General features: G+C 36.8%; 1 protein-coding gene across 1 annotated transcript in view; it reads left to right on the top strand.

Annotated features, from left to right (window-relative positions):
* Positions 1-2348: 2348 nt before the first annotated feature.
* CHPT1 (choline phosphotransferase 1) overlaps positions 2349-19576 on the top strand; it is a 168834-nt gene continuing 151606 nt past the window's right edge. Inside the window, exon 1 of the mRNA XM_053716984.1 lies at positions 2349-2739. Within this exon, the coding sequence (XP_053572959.1) occupies positions 2497-2739 (243 nt within the window). The 5' untranslated portion in view covers positions 2349-2496. The remainder of the gene's footprint in view (positions 2740-19576) is intronic.

Raw genomic sequence — 19576 nt, 5'->3', positions numbered from 1 at the left:
GATGTAATATCCAGTGACAAGACAGCAGGGTGTGCTTCTATCTATTTTTGGCATGATTGCTACATGAATTAATTCTTACACCTTCATGTTAATTTTATAGTAGATTTTCAGGACTTTTTGTATTAGGTATTTATGGAACATCTTCTAATGAGACTGGTAAGACTCAGGTAACTTCTTCCTGAGGCCATTTATGGATGAAGATGTTCTGGGCTGCTGGAAGTGGTGCATGACTGAGTGCTATATGTGAAGTAAACATTTATTTTGGCACTCTTTGTTTGATTCTGTGCCACAGAGGGGCTGGTAAAAAAGTAATTGCCCCATGGAGTGCAGGCTTTCTCTAGTCAGGCAGGGAATACTTTACTGAGACTTAAACTGAAATAAAATGAAACTGTTTTATACTGTGCATTTGAAAGAGCAGAAACTGAACATGTTAAATATAGTTTTTTTTTGCATGAAAAAATATTTTTACAGCTTATTTGTGCTCAGCTCATCCTAAGGAACAGATTGCTCACTGGTTAATAAAGGCAATGCCCACAACTCTATTGGTTGAGTTTTATTTATGATAGGGACATCCTTATTTAGTAACATTCGGCTACTAATTGTAATTAGGAGTTCTAGAGATTAGAAATTGTGGGTACTAACAAAATTTGCCCATAAGCTAAATAAGAAGTGGATGGTACTTCTGGAGGATTATGGTTTTATACCAGTTATTCCTGCATGATGAGTAAAACAGTCTGAATTATACATGATTGTTGGCACCTCCTAGGGGTGCTACAGCAAAAATTGTAAAAATTGTAACAAACCAGTGCCACCTGTGAAGAAGTATGTGGGTACCTAATACTCAGATACTACCAGGAGTAAGATAGAATATGAGACAGAAACATGCCCCTGAAAGTGGTGGTATAACATGCAATATGCTGGGGATTGTCACATAAAATGAAAAAAAGAGGACATGTGCTAAGTTGTTAACATGCAATATTTTGCTGTTCTGAATTGATACTTTGGGGTCTATTTATGAAGCAGCGGATGCTGCTTCCGACCCTCTCCGCTTTAGTTCCGACTGAAGCGGAAGTTAAGAAGCAGCGGTCCTAAGAGCGCTGCTCCATAACTCATCCGCCACCTCTGAGGTGGCGGACAGCAATCAGCCAGATCGAATACGATCGGGTTGATTGACACCCCCTGCTAGTGGCCGATTGGCCGCAAATCTTCAGGGGGGCGGTATTGCACCAGTAGTTCACCAGAACTGCTGGTGCAATGATAAATGCCGAAACGTATGCTGTCGGCATTTATCGATGTGCGGTGGACATGATTCGCTATGGCGGATCACGTCTGTCCGCACTTACATAAATAGACCCATTTATATTGTTATTGTTAAACCAGAATTGTTTGGTAAGAGTAAAATACAAAATATGCATTGAAACATTTTTCTCAATTTTATCGTCTTAAAGGGACACTAAACACAATTTTTTTTCTTCATGATTTAGGTAGAGAATACAATTTTAAACAACATTCCAAGTTACTTCTATTATCTAATTTGCTTCATGCTTTAGATATCCTTTGTTGAAGAAATAACAATGCACATGTGTGAGCCAATCACACGAGGCATCTATGTGCAGAACCCAATCAGCAGCTACTAAGCCTATCTAGATATTCTTTTCAGCAAAGAATATCAAGAGAATGAAGCAAATTAGATAATAGAGGTAAATTAGAAAGATGTTTAAAATTGCATGTTCTTTCTGAACCATGAAAGAAAAAAATGTGGGTTGTATGTCCCTTTAACCATTTGGTAGTCATATTCCAAAAAATTCTAAGGAGTATTTTTTTTTTTATCTCAGACAAAATGTGAGAAATAACGTATAAATATCATACAATCACTCTATAAACACATACCAAATACACTGCATATAATAATATGCTAATAAAATACCATTTACCAATAAAAAAAAATGTCCCCGGTTTTCATTTTAAAAATCTGGTGACCTTAAAATAGAGCCCAAAGTGTTGTTCCTTTAATAACAGCAAAACTAATATCCACCAAATGAAAACAGAGCTCAAACTATCTCTACAAACGCACTTTTGTCAGACACTGGGATGTGCAGTATTGTAAGATGTTCAGTTCAAATCAAATAAAAGCAATATGTTGTCCTTTTTCTCGGGATACCCACTAATAAAGTAACAGCAATAAAGTCTGCAAACTGTCCTAACACTGCAAAAACATAATAGCGATTTATCACTAGGTTGCGAGAATGTTTTTGGCAAGGAGATATTTTAGTAATACTATCAGTACTAGCTCACTAATCAATCCTTTCTCCCCAGTGCACTTTAACCCATAGTCAATAGCGGTTTAAATATCCCGGTGTGGCGCTGTCCTTCCGGGATAAGGCCTCCCTATCCGCCCAGTTTATACTACAGGGAGGCTAGGGAGCAGATACGGAAGAGATACAGAAGAGCTTGCTCAGCTCTCAAGGAAGCAGGGATCCAGGACTGCCTGTGAGCATGGATCTGCCTCGGTGTTTTCATGAGCCCCTTACAGTCTTGCAGCTCAAGCGGCTAGAGGAGCACAAGTACAACGCCTCAGGGCGCTCCCTGCTGGAGCCTCCTATGCAGATCTACTGGAATTGGCTGGTAGAGAGAATCCCTTTGTGGTTGGCACCTAACACCATTACTATCGTGGGTCTTATTCTGAATGTGGTCAGCACGCTAATTGTCGTCGCATATTGTCCCACGGCCACTGAAGAGGTACTTTTATTGGGGGAAGGGAGGGGACGAGGCTTGTGGGCAGCTCATGTGCGGGTCAAGCTTTGTATGTTAATAAACTGATGGAAGTGATCACAACAGTGCTGCAATAAAGGAAAGGCATACTGCTTACGTTGTTAATGTTGTGTTTTGTGCACTAATAACCCAGCGGGAGCTGGTTGTTTGTTCGTAAGAAGTTGTACTTTACATTTGTAGTGACAGTGTTGCGCAATATGTTTGTAGGGGGAACTAAGCTAAGTTCCGATTGGTCAAATCATAAGAAGTCATCAACTTTGATTTCTGGCCTCTCCGTTTCTGCCTCTGTATATGAATGCAATTACATTGTAAACAGTGTGTTTAGATCGTTGGAGGCTATTTAAAGGGGCATACAAACCCCAATTTTTGCTTTCATGAATCAGATAGATAATAATGCAATTTTAAACAACTTTCTAATGTACTCTGTTCTTTTGTTATCTATTTTTTTTTAAAAAAGTATTCCTAGGTAGACTGAACAGCAATGCACTGTCTGGGAGCTAGCTGATGACAGCACTTATATGCTTGTTGTTATAGGCTTATCCAATGTGTTCAGCTAGCTCCCAGTAATGTGTTGCTGTACCCCCAACAAAGGATACCAAGAGAATAAAGCAAAGCTAATATACGAAAATTGAAAAGTTGTTTAAAATTGTATGCGCTGTCGGAATCATGAAAGAAAACATTTGGATTTTATAGCCCTTTAATGTTCTTTGTCAGAACAAATAACATAGAACTATAAACTTTAGGTTTTCCAGGGAGAGGGACAAAATAATATTTATTATTATTATTATTATTATTTATAATATATGTGTGTGTGTGTATGTGTGTGTATATATATATATATATATATATATATATATATATATATATATATATATAATTTTTTTTAGGTAACGCAACTCCAAAGACAAAAATTTAGGACACTTTTGCAGTATGCAAATAGCATATGAAGGTAATAGGGGGCCTCCTTACTATAGTGTAGCTACTGATTCTGTGAGATAGATAAAATATATATATATATATATATATATATATATATATATATATTCCTTGGTGTATTACTCTTAAACATATTTTGCATAAATATTTAATATTTTTACCATATCTGCTGTCTGTCCCTACAATATATTTTGTATCCTTTTAAATGCTTTATCTCACCCCACTTTACTTTCAAAATGTTTTATTACAAAATGTATCTTGTAGCACAGTAACCTATGAATTGGCAAAATATATGTGTTAGTTAAAGGGACTGTATTGTGATTTCCAAATGATCAAAGCTATGTAAACAAGAAGGGGCAGAAGAAATTACTCCGGGTGGGGGGGGGGGGAGTTACTAAAATTACCATTTTTTTAAATGTCCTCTCTAAGAGCCTAATCACCAAAAAACTCACCAGCATAGAGATAAATCATTCACAAACGTTTGGGTGTATTATGTTGTAATATAGGTGTCTCGCCTTGGGTAGATAAACACTTAGCAAACCAAAATCTGTACTGACAAGATGTCTTGAATAATCTTGTTATTGTGTTAAACTATACATGTACACAAACACACACATTTGGGTCTGGTTTCAATGCATGCTCTGTTCATTTGATTGGGTTATAGTTTCAATTGGCAAAAACAGATATTCCATATGCAAAAATAAACCTAAAGTAGCAATTTCTCATATTTTGAACTCTGTAGCTGGTATAATAAATCACATTAAGGGTAAACCAATCTTACATTACACTGGTCCCTTTAGGATGTGCAAATCAGGCCATATTTTTAATAAATGTATGATTTTCAAAATCTTGGCATTCAAGTAATTTGCTTGTGGTGTATTTTTTTTTTTCTCTTCTCATTCAGTCTTGTATTTATGAAAACGGATATATGGTAATCCTTATGCTGCATTTTATTTAGATTATTGTGAAATTTACAATGCTAGATTATAGTGGCAATTAAAAGGATAGAAAGGTCTGAATTGAAATGTGCATGATTGTGTTTAAATTTTAAATAGAGGCATTTTTACAGTATACTTCCATTAGCAAAAATGCTTCTAATAAGCTATTACTGTTTCATCGACATATGTACATATGCTTTGGGTGATTAAGCGATCAGGAGTCAAACACCATGCCTGCTTAGGGCTCACTTCCATTGAGTCGTTAAAAATGGAGCCGTAAGCTGCCGACGGCTAAAAGTAGTTTACGGCTCTATTTTAGTACCCGGTTTCCATTGAAATATTTTGCGCATTATGTGAAGTCGCTCCTTTTGTGTAGGTGTAAGTTAAGTTTGCGTTAACTCTTCCATCCAATGTCGGATTTCTTGAAAATCAATCAATTGCTTTGGTAACCCGACATTACACTAACAAATTTACATTTAAGATCTGTGCTCCTTACCTGTGATCACCTACTAAAGAGAAACAAAAAAATTAAGATATAAATGTAATATGTATTGCTGCCCTAGGCATAGGTCTAGTTTTGAATTTTGTATATATGTGCTTGCATATATTTGTATATTTAAATACCTATATACCAATATATTAATAAAAAAATAAGTGCAACTCTTCCTATACATGGGACAACAATAAATATTACAATTTTCTACATTGAAACAATTGCATTGTTTGCAAGTTTTAGAATTTCAATGGGAAATTGGTCTCAAAGCTCAATTTTCCTCTTTTACAGCCAGTTGAGCTGGGTGTAATTTTTCTCAATGTATCGTCAGCCTCCGACAGTAAGCTAGATTCTATTGAGGTGGTAAAGTTTGGAAACTGATGGTAAAAACATTTCTCTCCATTAGTCTATGGCGATTTTTAATTGTACACCAAGTTTCCAAACTCTACCACCTCTATGGAAACTAGGCCAGTGTATAAACGGTTTGCGGTTTTATTGGAAACCTAGTATAAGTTTTTCACTTAACGGCTTTTAATACTTTCTATGGGACGTGAACATATTTCAACAGCCAAACCCCGGCTGCCAATATTGAGGTATAACGCTCCATCGGAAGCAGTCGATAAACGAAATTGCTTCCGACAGCATATTTATCAGGTTGTGACCTCTCGCAAACCTAATTGCGGCTCAATGGAAACGAGCCCTTAGAGAGCTGGCGGCGGTGTGTATTGTTGGTGAAGTGATGGTAAAGTGTGGGACATGGATTTGCTGCATAATAAAGTATTTATATATTAAATTTGGTCTGATTTTTACACCTTACAAAGATTGCAGTAAAACATTTAAAAAGGTACATTTTTAAATTTCTTTATTATGCTCCACATGTATGTTACTGGGAATCCCCTTTGCCGGAACTGCGCATGTGTGATTTAGCACATGCACATGTGTACTTCACTTCCAGGTCACGAAAACGTTTGGGCATCAGGGCACATGTGTAGCTATACTAAGTCATGTAGCCCTTACATATATGTGAGCCGAGTGGCTAACCTGATGATTGGATGAGCAGGGGAAAGCACTCATGAAAGAATAAAGGGGGGTCAAATATGTACACATACATTTATAAGCATGCACATTTCCAATAGAACATGCAGCTCCATTCACTTTAATTTGTGTCTTAAAAGCCACTGATAACTCTTTGAGAAGGTGTGGTGTTTAACCCCTTAAGGACCAGACCATTTTTCAATTTCTTACCCTTAAGGACCAGGGCTGTTTTTACATTTCTGCGGTGTTTGTGTTTAGCTGTAATTTTCCTCTTACTCATTTACTGTACCAATACATTTATATTACATACCGTTTTTCTCGCAATTTTTAATGGACTTTCTAAAGATACCATTATTTTCATCATATCTTATAATTTACTATAAAAAAAAATTGTAAAATTTGATGAAAAAAATGGAACAAAAAACACACTTTTTCTAACTTTGACCCCCAAAATCTGTTACACATCTACAACCATCAAAAAACTCCCATGCTAAATAGCTTCTAAATTTTGTCCTGAGTTTAGAAATACGCAGTGTTTACATGTTCTTTGCTTTTTTTGCACTTTGCTATTTACAAACCATTTTTTTTTTTCTCAAAATTTGCATGTTACATTTTAACACTGATATCTGTCAGGAATCCCTAAATAACACTTTACGTAGGTGTGTGTGGTATATTTCATGCAACCATTTCACCGCCAAATGCGATCATATAAAAAAAAAATGTTCACTTTTTCACTAACTTTAGGTTTCTCACTGAAATTATTTACAAACAGCTTGTGCAATTATGACACAAATGGTTGTAAATGCTTCTCTGGGATCCCCTTTGTTCAGAAATAGCAGACATATATAGCTTTGGCATTGCTTTTTGGTAATTAGAAGGCCACTAAATGCCGCTGCGCACCACATGTGTATTATGCCCAGCAGTGAAGGGGTTAATCAGGGAGCTTGTAGGGCTAATTTTAGCTTTAGTGTAGAGATCAGCCTCCCGCCTGACACATCCCACCCCCTGATCCCTCCTTAAACAGCTCTCTTCCCTCCCCCACCCCCAAAGGTCACCCCCATCTTAAGTACTGGCAGAAAGTCTGCCAGTATAAAAATACATATTTTTTTTTTTTCTGTAGTGTAGCTGCCCCCCCCTCAATACCCTACCCCTTCTCCCTCCAAGATTCCTTTCCCAAATCCTTTTTGCCCTCTTACACTATGGCACATATAGTACATAGTATGGTCCTACCATCCTCCCTGCTAAGGCTCCCACCAACGATCGACACCATCGCTGGCATCAACAACTCTGCAAATCTATTTCTGCAGCACCCCACTTGTGGGGCATGCAGAAATAGCGCAATCTCGCTATTTTGAGCAAGATCGCGGCAGAGAGAAGCCCAGGACTGCAGCGACGTACAGGGTATGACGCTGGTCGTTGAGGACTTAAATGCAAGTGTTTGGGTCACTAACAGCATAAATGTGTATGCCACTAAAAAACAGTGATAACTTTTACTAGAAGCATTTTTGCATGTGGTAGTATATTGCAAACATGCTTCTATTTAAAATTTAAATGCACCAATGCACATTTCAGTTTTGACCTTTCTATACTACTTTCTGAGGAAATATTCTCTCTTTTTTTTTTTTAAAAAAAAAATGTTATTACTAATAGCTTATGTGAACATACATTTACTTCACAATACTGGTAAATAATCTGAATTTCATCATATGATGACTGGTTTTCTGTGGAGAGTAATATAATAAAACCTCAATATTATGTATGTGTGTGTGTGTATACAACATTATACTGTGTATTTGTACATATTCCATTTTTGTTTCTTACATAAAATATCAGAGAACTGTATTATTTATAGTTTCTCTTCCAAACCAGATCAATTTGTACTTTAACTTTTATAAAAAATATATACACATTTCTACATACATAGTCTCTTTTTCTCTCTCTTTCTCTTTTTCTCTCTCTTTTTTTCTTTTTCTCTCTTTTTCTCTCTCTTTCTCTCTCCATACACACACCCATGTCACCTATATCAATAATAGGTTGTGTGTCAGATTTACTATGTGACATTACTGTCTTGCCTGTTGCATTTGTAGTGTTTTGTAAGTTGATGACTGAGTTCAACTCCCAGTCCAATAAATGAAATCAAATGCCTTCCTACTGTGATGGTAGTCATTCATATTTTTCGGTTTCCTGTTGTGAACTCGCCGTGAGAAGAAAGGGGTGTAAGAGCCAAGACCCAGCTAGCTTGTTGCACAATAGCATTTTGTGTCATACAGTGTGAGTGTACCATTTTGTGTTATTTGGTCTGACGATGTAGTGTTACGCTATGTGACACCCTCTTGTTTGTGCTTGAACTTTTCAGCTGGTTCTCTACTTGCATCTTTGTACCTAGAGAAGAATAATGGACATAAAGGGATCTCTTGATTAAGCAAGAGATTCTGGAGTACACAACGTTTGGAAACTGAGATCCAGGTTCTTGACTATAGAGCTGTTTGATGTGAAAGTGAGTTAGGTCCTGCTCAAGATAAGGGTGAATTAGACCACTGGTTTTCAAACCTGTCCTGAGGCGTCCCTAACAGAAGCACGTTAGAAATCTGTTTAAAATTTGTATGTTCTTTCTGAATCCTGAAGGAAAAATGTTTGGTTTCATGTAATATTTATGAAAGTTGGTTGCAGTGAAATAAAAAATATAAACAAAAAAGTGCAAAACTAGGCCAGATTCTATGTACTAACCAGTGGTAAAATATAGGCTGTAGAAGTTGCAAAAGAATATTTACTGAATCATTCTACTCTACAATAACAAAAATAAAATGTTTTGAAATGAATATACAGTGTTAAGTGAAATGCAAATGTTCCAGGATGTATGTTTGCTTTTCTTGTTTGCACTGTAAGGGCTATTTTAGCAGAGTGCATTCACACAAAATGTGCCTGTGAACATATAAGTTAGAAACCATTTTTATTCTAAATTAAATGGTGAAAAGACTTTAAATGCCAGAGGGAAATTTTCAGTTTCAGCTCTCTAAAATCTAAAAAAAACTGTATTTGGCCGAATATGTGGAATGCAGAAAGATCACTGCAACACCTTACCCAGAAGCTTTTCATTTAAAGTTCAGTTTTTCTGAGGCAGTTTAGAGTTTGTTTAAATTTCTTAGCTTTTTCACATTCCTGTGAATGTTAAGGACCTAAAACACTATACATTTCCTGATTTAAAAAAAATAAAAACATAATAATAATAATAATAATAATAATATATATCTATCTCTCTATCCCAAAGAGCCTGGCTCCGGGGTTCAGAGGTCTCCAAAGTAGGCACACCAAACAGGGAATTTGAAACAAATCTGCCTTTATGTGAAACAAGAAAAAAACAAGGACCTTGCGCAAACATTTCAGCGCGAGGGTGCTAACCAGATGGTGTGTGTGCTGTTTCCTTTGCAATATATATAATTTTTAGGGTTGCACCGATACCAAATATTTGCATTAGTACTCGTGCTAATGCACCGATACTTAAACCGATACCTCCAATTCCTACCCATACGCCATCTTGTGGCGTTATTCAAACTGCATGTTCCCATTTCATTTTAAGCTGGAGTGGAGACTTAAGGGACACTCAGGTTTTATTACATTTTCATGATTCTGATACAGCATGTAATTTTAAACTACTTTCCAATTTACTTCCATTAAAAAAAATGTGCACATTCTTTTATATTTACACTTTTTTGAGTCACCAGCTCCTACTGAGCATGTGCAAGAACTCAGACTATACGTATATGCATTTGCGATTGGCTGATTGCTATCACATGGTACAGGGGGAGTGGAAATATACATAACTTTGAAATGTGTTAGAAAATAATCTACTACTTATTTGAAATTCAGAGTAAATGCTATTGTATTGTCTTGCTATCTTGCATTTGTTGATTATGCAAATCTACTGTGTTTACTGGTCCTTTAACTAAAAAATGTTCCGTTCTGCCAATACAAATTGCTGTTTTTTGTATTATTGTACGTCAGAGCAGTGCTCCAAAAGGTGCTACTATACAGCTGGAAGCCTACCTGGGAAGATCACTGTACCTTATTCAGACAAACCCCTGAAGTACTGGGCAGTTAATAAACTGAGATTTAATGGCCCAAAAATATCTTTCTGACCCATGCAGTAGTGTGAAAAGTGAAAGACTGTTCCGCTTAGCGTCAAACATCCTTACTGATAGCAGAAACAGACTTATAGCTGAACGTGCAGAGATGCTTTTGTTCCTTAATAAGAACTTGCCACTAATTATTGAAAAATTATTCTAATTGCTAGATTGCCTGTTATACTGCTAGTTCTCATCTAGCACAATTATGCTAAAAACATACTCTACTCTGAGGAACATCCTTAGCCAGGGCTGGACTGGGAATAAAAAGCAGCCCTGGTATAATATAAAGACCAGCCCTATTTTCTGTTGAGTCAGCAAATGCCCCATTTTTCTCAAAGGGGATTACTGAGATACTCCTTCCCCAATATTTTTTTCAGAATTTAAATTATATTACTTTGTATTAAGTACAAATGTCAGATTGAGTTATGTAGGTACCCTACAACCCAATTGCATCCTGTAATCACCCCTTTAAATTGTAGCTTTCCAGTCCCAGCTGTTGCAGCTGTTATTTATTGTTGTTGTTGTTATTAATATATTTTATTGTAATCTTTTTATTTATAAACGTTCTGTGAACTTTGACAACAAGCACATAAAACTTTTATTATTTCAAAATGTCTTTTGAGATGCAGTTCGTAATTATAAAGAAGATATCTTAAATCAGTCTGTATTTTGCTTGGTAAACTGTCATGACTTAAAAAAAAAAAAAGTATACCTGCTAAGTACTGCCAAGTACTCTCCCGATTCAAGACTGGAATGTGCTTACGCAATCATTGGCACATCTTGCAAGGTGATCCCAATTTACCTCTCTCTAAATGGGCTCCACCTCGAGTAGGCTATAAAAGAAATACAATTGATTATGAAGACTGATCCTACCCACTGCTACTTGGACAGGACCTGGTTATAACCCAAAAAGATGGGTTGCTATCGATGTACAGGGTGTACTACGTGCAATTCAATGCTTCCGGGGGCTACGTTTGGTCATCCACATAAAAAGAAGAAATACACCATTAGCCACGATTGACTTGTACAACAAAGTACGTTGTATACCTGCTAAGCTGTAGTTGTGCCAAGTTCTACGTAGGAAAAACTACAGATGCCTGTACAAGAATGGCGAACCACAGATCTGTGATTAGAGCTGCCATCAAGAGTGAACAACCGGTTGCAAGACACTTTATGGAAGATGGCCATAATTCAACAGACCTCAGGTTTGTCCTGATTGATCATGTGCCCCCCTTGAGACGCGGTGGTGATAGGAATAAGAACCTCCATCAGATTGAAGCTAGACGGGCATACGGTTTGAATACCATGCAGCCACATGGACTAAATTCCATGCTAGATTTTCATTGCTTCCTTTGAGAGCCTCCAATTTTGTGAGAGTTTATGATTTGTTCCAGACCTATATGATGAAGTATCATCCCAGTAGCCACCAACTATAGCCATTGCGTACTTTCGATGGTATATCATATGAGCGTAGTACAGTCGTACTATCATCTATACGAGAGTCCATGGGCCCTGTAATGTTAACCTTTTTCTGGATATACTTTTTCTATACATATTTGGTATCAATTTTTGTATTTCTGTTATACAGTTGTTGTTTTTTTTTCCTCTCTAATGAATTCATTATGATTTTATTTATTTATTTTTTTTATTTTATTTTTTAACTTGTTCCTAAATATTTTTTCTAATGTACTCTGTGGTAGTCACACAAATTTTTCCATAATTGTGTATTATTTAATATAGGGCTCCGGTGTTATATTTCTATGGCCACCCCCCATGTGCTGTTGTGTAATTCTCACACCCCTATGGTATTGCTCACCCGGTATGTTCTAGTTCCTTTATTATAGGCTGATTTGGTGCGATCGTTGTGTCCTGAGCCATAATTTCTCCGCAATTAGGTCTCCATTGAGTTCTATATTATCTAATTATTTTTGCTAAGCCATTTGTATGCCTTGCCCCCACACAATGCTAAGCCCTGTTGTGCTCGGTTTGACAGTGTGTGAGCGATCGGATCAGCTGGGGTTTTCTTTACCCAGCTGACTACACGTGATGACATCACGTGTCTCCGGTCGGCCACACACTGCCAGCAAGGGAGCAGTCTGGCATTCCTCTGCCTCCTCGCATGTTAAAGTACACATGGTGTAAGTTTTCGATACATTGCGCTGACATAATGCACACAATTGTGTAGCCTGTGTGATTCTGATTCCGTATCTATTTCAAAACCAATATGCGATTGTTTATTTTAGTTGAAAGCTGCGCTTGTGATCTCTGGCTACGTTTTTTTTTAATTTTCACATGTAATTGTTTTATTCTCTATAAGGTGTCTGATATGATATATGTTCACTTTTTTGCCCTTCATATTGATGTGAGGAAATGTGGGTGTTTAATTTGTGTTACTATGACTACTATTTTGCTTTTTTTTTTTCTCTAATTAGGGGGTGGGGTTTGTTTTTATTGGTTGTGGGTTGTATAAATGTGTTCATTTCACTGTGGTTCACTGTCTGAGGAAGGGGATACGGTCCCCCGAAACTTTACAATAAAGGCATGTTTTTGAAAAGACAAGCGAGTGCAAGCCATTGTTTATTGATGATGATTTTTTTTAATTTTTTTTTTCTGCATGCACCCTGGCAAGTTGACCTATGAAGTGAGAGAGCTCTCAATTTGCTAAACTATACACTTGACCACCCCCTCCTCCTACAGACCCTTAGCTCTTTTGGCCTCTGACACTGCTCTTTCCTGGATTCACTCCTATCTTTCTCACAGGTCATTTGCCGGCGACTCCTCCTCTCCTATGCCTCTGTCTGTTGGAGTACCTCAAGGATCTGTTCTGGGTCCTCTACTCTTCTCCATCTATACTTCTTCACTGGGTAGACTTATCAACAGTTATGGCTTCAAATATCACCTCCTATGCTGATGTCACCCAGATCTACCTCTCCACCCCTGCTCTCTCTCCCTCTGTCTTTTCTCATGTCAGCGACTGCTTATCTGGTATTTCTTCCTGGATGGCCTCTCACCACCTAAAGATTAACATGTCCAAGACTGAGGTCCTTCTTATACCCCCCTCAAGCTCTACGCCAACTTGCGACTTCTCTATCCCTGTTGACGGCATCACCATTTCCCCATCGCCCCAAGCCTCAGAGTTCGACTTGACTCAAATCTATCCTTTGTCCCCCATATCAAATTGCTTTCTACATCCTGCCGCAACCATCGACGCAATATTTCCAAAATTTGCCCTTTTCTGAGCGCTGACACCACAAAGCAAATAATCCACTCCCTTGTTATTTCCCGACTTGACTACTGCAATAACCTACTCGCTGGCCTTACTCTTTCCCACCTCTCCCCCCTTCAATGCATCCTAAATGTCTTTGCCAGGCTGATCCACCTTTCCCGTCGCTCTGTATCTGCTGCACCTCTGTGAGAGTCCCTTCATTGGCTCCCCATTCACAGCAGAATTAAATTCAAAATTCTCACCCTTACATACAAAGCTCTCACCAACACAGCTCCCCTCTACCTATCCTTTCTAATAAACAAGTATACTCCAGCCTGCCCACTAAGATCCAACAATGACTTGCTCCTTGCATCCGCAACTATCGCCTCCTCTCATGCTAGACTACAGGACTTCTGTCGTGCAGCACCTACCCTCTGGAACACTCTCCCTCGTGCTGTCAGGCTTTGTCCTAATCTTTCTTCCTTTAAATGTTCCCTGAAAACCTTTCTGTTCAGGGAAGCCTACCACCCAACTCAATAATAAATTAATTTCACTTGCCTAACATTTCCCTCATCTAATCTAACATCTTTCTCAATCTTGCAGTCCTCATCTCCTGTTTCTCAATAAGGCACTCAATCCCTCCTGTATGTGTTTGTAAGTTTTGTCCTGTCTCTTACTAGTCTTATATTGTTTTATTTAAATTAATTGTATCCATGGACAGCGCTGCAGAATATGTTGGCGCTTCATAAATAAAGTATAATAATAATAATAATAATAATAATAAATAAAAAAAAAAATATATTAACAAAGAACTTGCACTTGCTGGTCCTTTTTTTTCAAACAAACTCTTTTACTGTGAAAAGTAGTGATGTTTCGGGGACAAAATATCCCCTTCCTCAGACCTGAGGAAGGGGATATTTTGTCCCCTAAACGTCACTACTTTTCATAGTAAAAGAGTTTGTTTGAAAAAGGACCAGCGAGTGCAAGTTCTTTGTTACACTATACTTATTTTCTACTAGCACCCTGGCAGTTGTGTGATTAAGTGAGAGTGCTCTCCTATGATCGAATATAGACAGACAGTCAGTTTTGGAAAAAGATTCCAAAGAACAAAAATGCTCTATCAGCACTCTGTGCCCAGACTAGTTTAGAGGCAGGATAAAATATAACCTTTTATTATTTCTCTTTAAACGACGTGTGAAAAAAGTTAAAATCTAATATCACGAGCAATTATTGCTAGTATTAAGCGTGTCCCTGGATTAATGGCTATCAGGCCTTATATCATATTCATATTACATCAGGAAACGCACATAATCAGTAGTTTATTAATAATGTTATCACTGTGTGTTAGACATTGTGTAACTGGTGCATTTGAGTATAGCTATAAGCAGAGCGTCTATCACCCATATAAAATAGTCAAATGTGTTAATATGGTCTCACACATATACTGGTACATGATATCATGTGCATGTCATGACTTTTATTTTTAGTACCTATAATGTATGATTGAACCACATAAAATCCAAAATTCTGTGTTAAGTTGCAATAATCACATTGGCAACAAAGTAGTTATTTGTCCACGTTTTGCAACTGTAACTATCAGCTGAGGTTATGCAGTAAGTTGTGTTGCACACATTCATTATTTATCGCTACTCGGTTGTGTATCCTTCGACTAATCCTATTGAGACCCCCTGGTATAATTTTGGGTATTCTCATATGGTATGTAAATCTTCAGATTGTTACTAGAAGCTTATCTAAATTGATTCAATTGAATTGCCAGAAGAAGCCCTGAGCCGTGAAACGCGTCTAGCTGGGCATTTAGCGCTGTGGTAACCAGTATGTGATTCAAACCATTAACCAGCAACGTGAATATACTGCAGTGGACAGCACGAACTAGCAGCTGCAAGTATACTTGGCACCCAGGAACTCTGCAGCCATAGGAGAAACCTACTACAAGAGCGGTTGGAAGCAGGCAAGCATAACTTAAAGGAGGTGTGGATTGGAAGCATACTCCTTGACAGAAAAGGAGGTATTCTGAATGCACTCCAGTGAATACTATCGCAAGCAACCTGAGAGGTATTTGTTATTGCACTTAGCTTAACAACCTGAGTGAGTACACACACACACAAAAAAAAAAAGCTCAGTTACAAGTGGCTGTATGGAGGATTCACTGGAACTCAAACTTTAAGTATATGTCTTACTAGGTGACACAAAAATACTACACTTGCAGGCAATCCCATAATTAGGGATCGTGCTTTCCTAACATCCACTGCTAAACAAAGGAGATCCCTATTAATGCTTTAAGTTCAAATCCAGAACTCTAATTATTGGGACTTATCTAGCTTAAATTTTATATGGCACATTCAATGGGCCCCTTGCTATAACAACATGTATTTATGTTGCAAAATATTGATTCACTGTTGCTGCTTTTTGGTAATTGTTCACATTTAACATTAAATTGACATTTAATTTGTACAAAACCACTGCCTATAACCATTTTTTGATTCAAATTGAACCTTTAGGTGTACTGGTAATTAAGGGTTAATCATTTAGTCCTGGAAATGACTGCTCCTATTTTCCCCTTCTTTAACATTATTCTATCTATTTCTTATACACTTCTTGCTTTTCCATCTTTGATTATTTTATAATTAATTAAATACAGTCTCCTTGCACCATTAATTGCTACAAAAATAAACAGCAATTATGTTAAATCTCTCCATACTGACTATCTGTGTGGTGCTGTTACCTTTAAAACTATATATATATTAGTGGTGGCAAAAATGGTGGACATTTTTTGAAATTTTAATGTTTTGCAACTTTGCAGGCTTATAGAAATGCTATTTTGCACCAAATGTTTATATGTCAATTTAAAGACAATTTAATGCTGAATTTAATACAAAAACAGAATGTAAATTATATGCAATACAAAAAAAAGTTATGCAGGGAATACTGCAATCATGCTGAATAAACTATAATGCACTTATGATTTCAATGAACTATCAGTATTTAATAGGGTAGCTTTTACTCTTTTAAATCCGCATGACAGCGACGTCTCATTGAGCCAACAAGTGTTTGAAGCTCTGCCTTCGTTATTACGTTTTGCCAGGAAGCAATTATAGCCTCAATTAATTGCCTATATTTGATGGAAGCCTCATTCGTACAAGGCTTTTCAAACTGTGCCACAAATGTTCTCTTGGGTTCAGGTCAGGGCTGTTTCCTGGCTAGGTCAACAATGGAATGGACTTTGTTGTGAGCCACTGATTGCATATTTTTGCTTTATGGCAGGGAGCTGAATCCTGCTGAAATAGAAATGGTGCATTGTTGGGAAAGAGATCCCTGATGGAAGGTAGCAGTTTTGGTTCCAGGATGGTGTCAAAGTATTTTCTGGCGTTCAGCGTGCCGTCAATTTCATAAAGGCAGCCAACACCATTTGCTGCCATACATGCCCAAATCATAACGCTTGTTGGTTGCTTTACATTGGTCTCCGTACAGTCAGGATGTAGCTCTTTTCCTACTCTACGTCTAATGTATTTTCGGCCATCACTTCCAAATAAGGAAGTTCTACTTTTGTCCCACCAAATAACTTGCTTCCACTGATCATTTGTGCATCCAATTGGTTCTTTTGCCCACTGTAGTTGTTTCTAGCACTGCTGTAGATTCGGATATGGCTTTTTCTCAGAATTCTACCTCTTAGTACCATACCTGATAGTCTGCTGCTTACCGTTCTGGAACTGTCACAAACACCAGTTGAACACCGTTCAGCTCTAATAGACTCAGATGACATTTTTCTGTCCTTCAGACAGTCCTTTTTTTTTTTTTTTTTTTTTTTTTTTTTTTTTGTGCACTTTTTTGGCCTTTACCTGTTTTTTCAGTGACTTTGTTTCCTGATAACGTAAACAGCACTTTCGTAAACCAGATTTTGTCACTGACCCACCTACTTGCCTTGCAACTTTAGCAGAAGAAAGACCCGAACCAGAACAATACTGGTTCTTTTTGTGGGTGACCAACTCTTTTCTTTGGTGCCATTGCTGTACTTATTATATACACAATAAATTTAAAGAAATACTAACAATATTCACACAATATACAATTACACTTCATTTACACCCCTAACAGACTTTTTTGTACAGAACACATGGCAAAACTGACTTTCCTCAATCTCTCACAAGATGTATTGCAGTTACTGCCATATGATTGGTCCCCAGAATAAGGACTGTGATTTGCCAAAAGGGTTTGCACGTAAAATCCGCTTCTTAACTGAATCACACTTGTTTATTTTTTAGACTAAAGTAAGCATAACTTTTTTTTGTACTGCATACATTTGTATTCTGTTTTTCTTGTATTGAATTCTGCATGCAATTATCTTTTAAATTGACATCTAAACATTTGCATTTGGTGCAAAATAACATTTCCTAAAATCCTGCAAAGTTGCAAAACATTAAAATTGTTAGTGTAGTGTCCACATTTTTTGTCGTGTGTGTGTATGTGTGTGTGTGTGTATATATATATATATATATATATATATATATATATATATATATATATATATATATATATATATATATATATATATATATATATTAAATCTGTTCAATATGTTTTGAGTTAAAGGGTTATTAAACACTAAATGCATTTTTATAGGCATAGTATTGAGGTTATTTCCCACCTCCCTCTTGTCATGGGTGTTGCCATATTAAAAGGTAGCTTTCACTTACATTCCAGTGCTGACATTAAAGGGATATGAAAGCCACATTTTTTCTTTCATGCTTCAAAAATTGATCATTTACTTCTATTAATTTTTTTTTTCTTTTCTTCATTCTCTTGGTTTCCTATTTTTTTTTTTTTTTAAGGGTAGGGACATATGCTTAGGAGACAGCCCATTTCTGGAGCCCTATATGGCAGCAGTTTTACAAGAGTGTTACCCATTTGAAAGACCACTAGATGACAGCACTATTTCCTGCCTTGTAGTGCTCCAGATGCCTACCCAGGTATCACTTCAACACAGAATATAATGGGAACTAAGCAAATTTTATAATAGAAGTAAATTATGCTCTGTCAGAATCACAAAAGAAAATGTTTGGGTTTCATATCTCTTTAACAGCATTCATCATATACTTGCAGGGTATCCTAGGCTCCAAAATGGCAGCTTGAAAAATGAGGAAATCCAGCACTCCAAGTAATTCGATAAACCTTTATTGTAATAAGTCTCATTCAATGAAGCTGAACTGAAACGCACATCTTACGCGTTTTGGCTTATGCCTTAGTCATAGATGCTGCTTTCCCTTATTGATCACAGGTGGATTTAAGAACATTATCAGCTAACCATTGGTCAAACTCTAAGCACATAAGTCACATGATTAAAAATAACTATCAACACAAATAAACAGAATGTTAATATTGATCTTAATTAGAAAGGTGCATGAAATCTATTGTATTGTGTTGTCCCTTTTCAAGATTTGAAATTGAACATTATTCCAATATGACCATACGAGGGTTTTTAGACAAACAGTTGCAAATAACCATTGTACCAATGTTGATTCAATTTGTCATGGAGCTATATCTTATGGAGTAATATATCCATTGCTTGATTTGACTGAAAAACAAAACAATTGTTAGGTTCCAAGATATGCCCATGTTGATTGTACATAAATAGTTAAAACTAAATCTGTTGGGCATACACAGATGCTGTTTTGAATACCAAACTGAAAGAATGTCTTCTACAGAATGTTCAAGTTGTTAGTCTGGAGTTTGTATTAGTTTTGGAAGTTTATACTCTTTATGGATTTCAAATTTGATTGTATTCTATGAGATTTATAGTTATTTCTATGATCTGGTTACACCAATTCTTTAAAACAGGCACACTGAGCATGCACGATTACAAATCGACACAGTTGGTATAAACATATGCCCTCTAACCTTGCATCTGTTTTGTTACAGGAACTTCCTAAACACAGAGATAAAAGCAAACTTATTTTATTCTAATCCAACAGCAAGTAACAGGTTAAAATATAACAGACAGGAGCCATAGATGCAGATATTCCAGCAAAGGCTTTTATACCTTACTTCTCACATACAC

The sequence above is a fragment of the Bombina bombina genome, chromosome 6 (genome assembly GCF_027579735.1).
Source record: "Bombina bombina isolate aBomBom1 chromosome 6, aBomBom1.pri, whole genome shotgun sequence".
NCBI lineage: Eukaryota > Metazoa > Chordata > Amphibia > Anura > Bombinatoridae > Bombina > Bombina bombina.
This window is presented reverse-complemented; position numbering and strand designations above follow the sequence as displayed.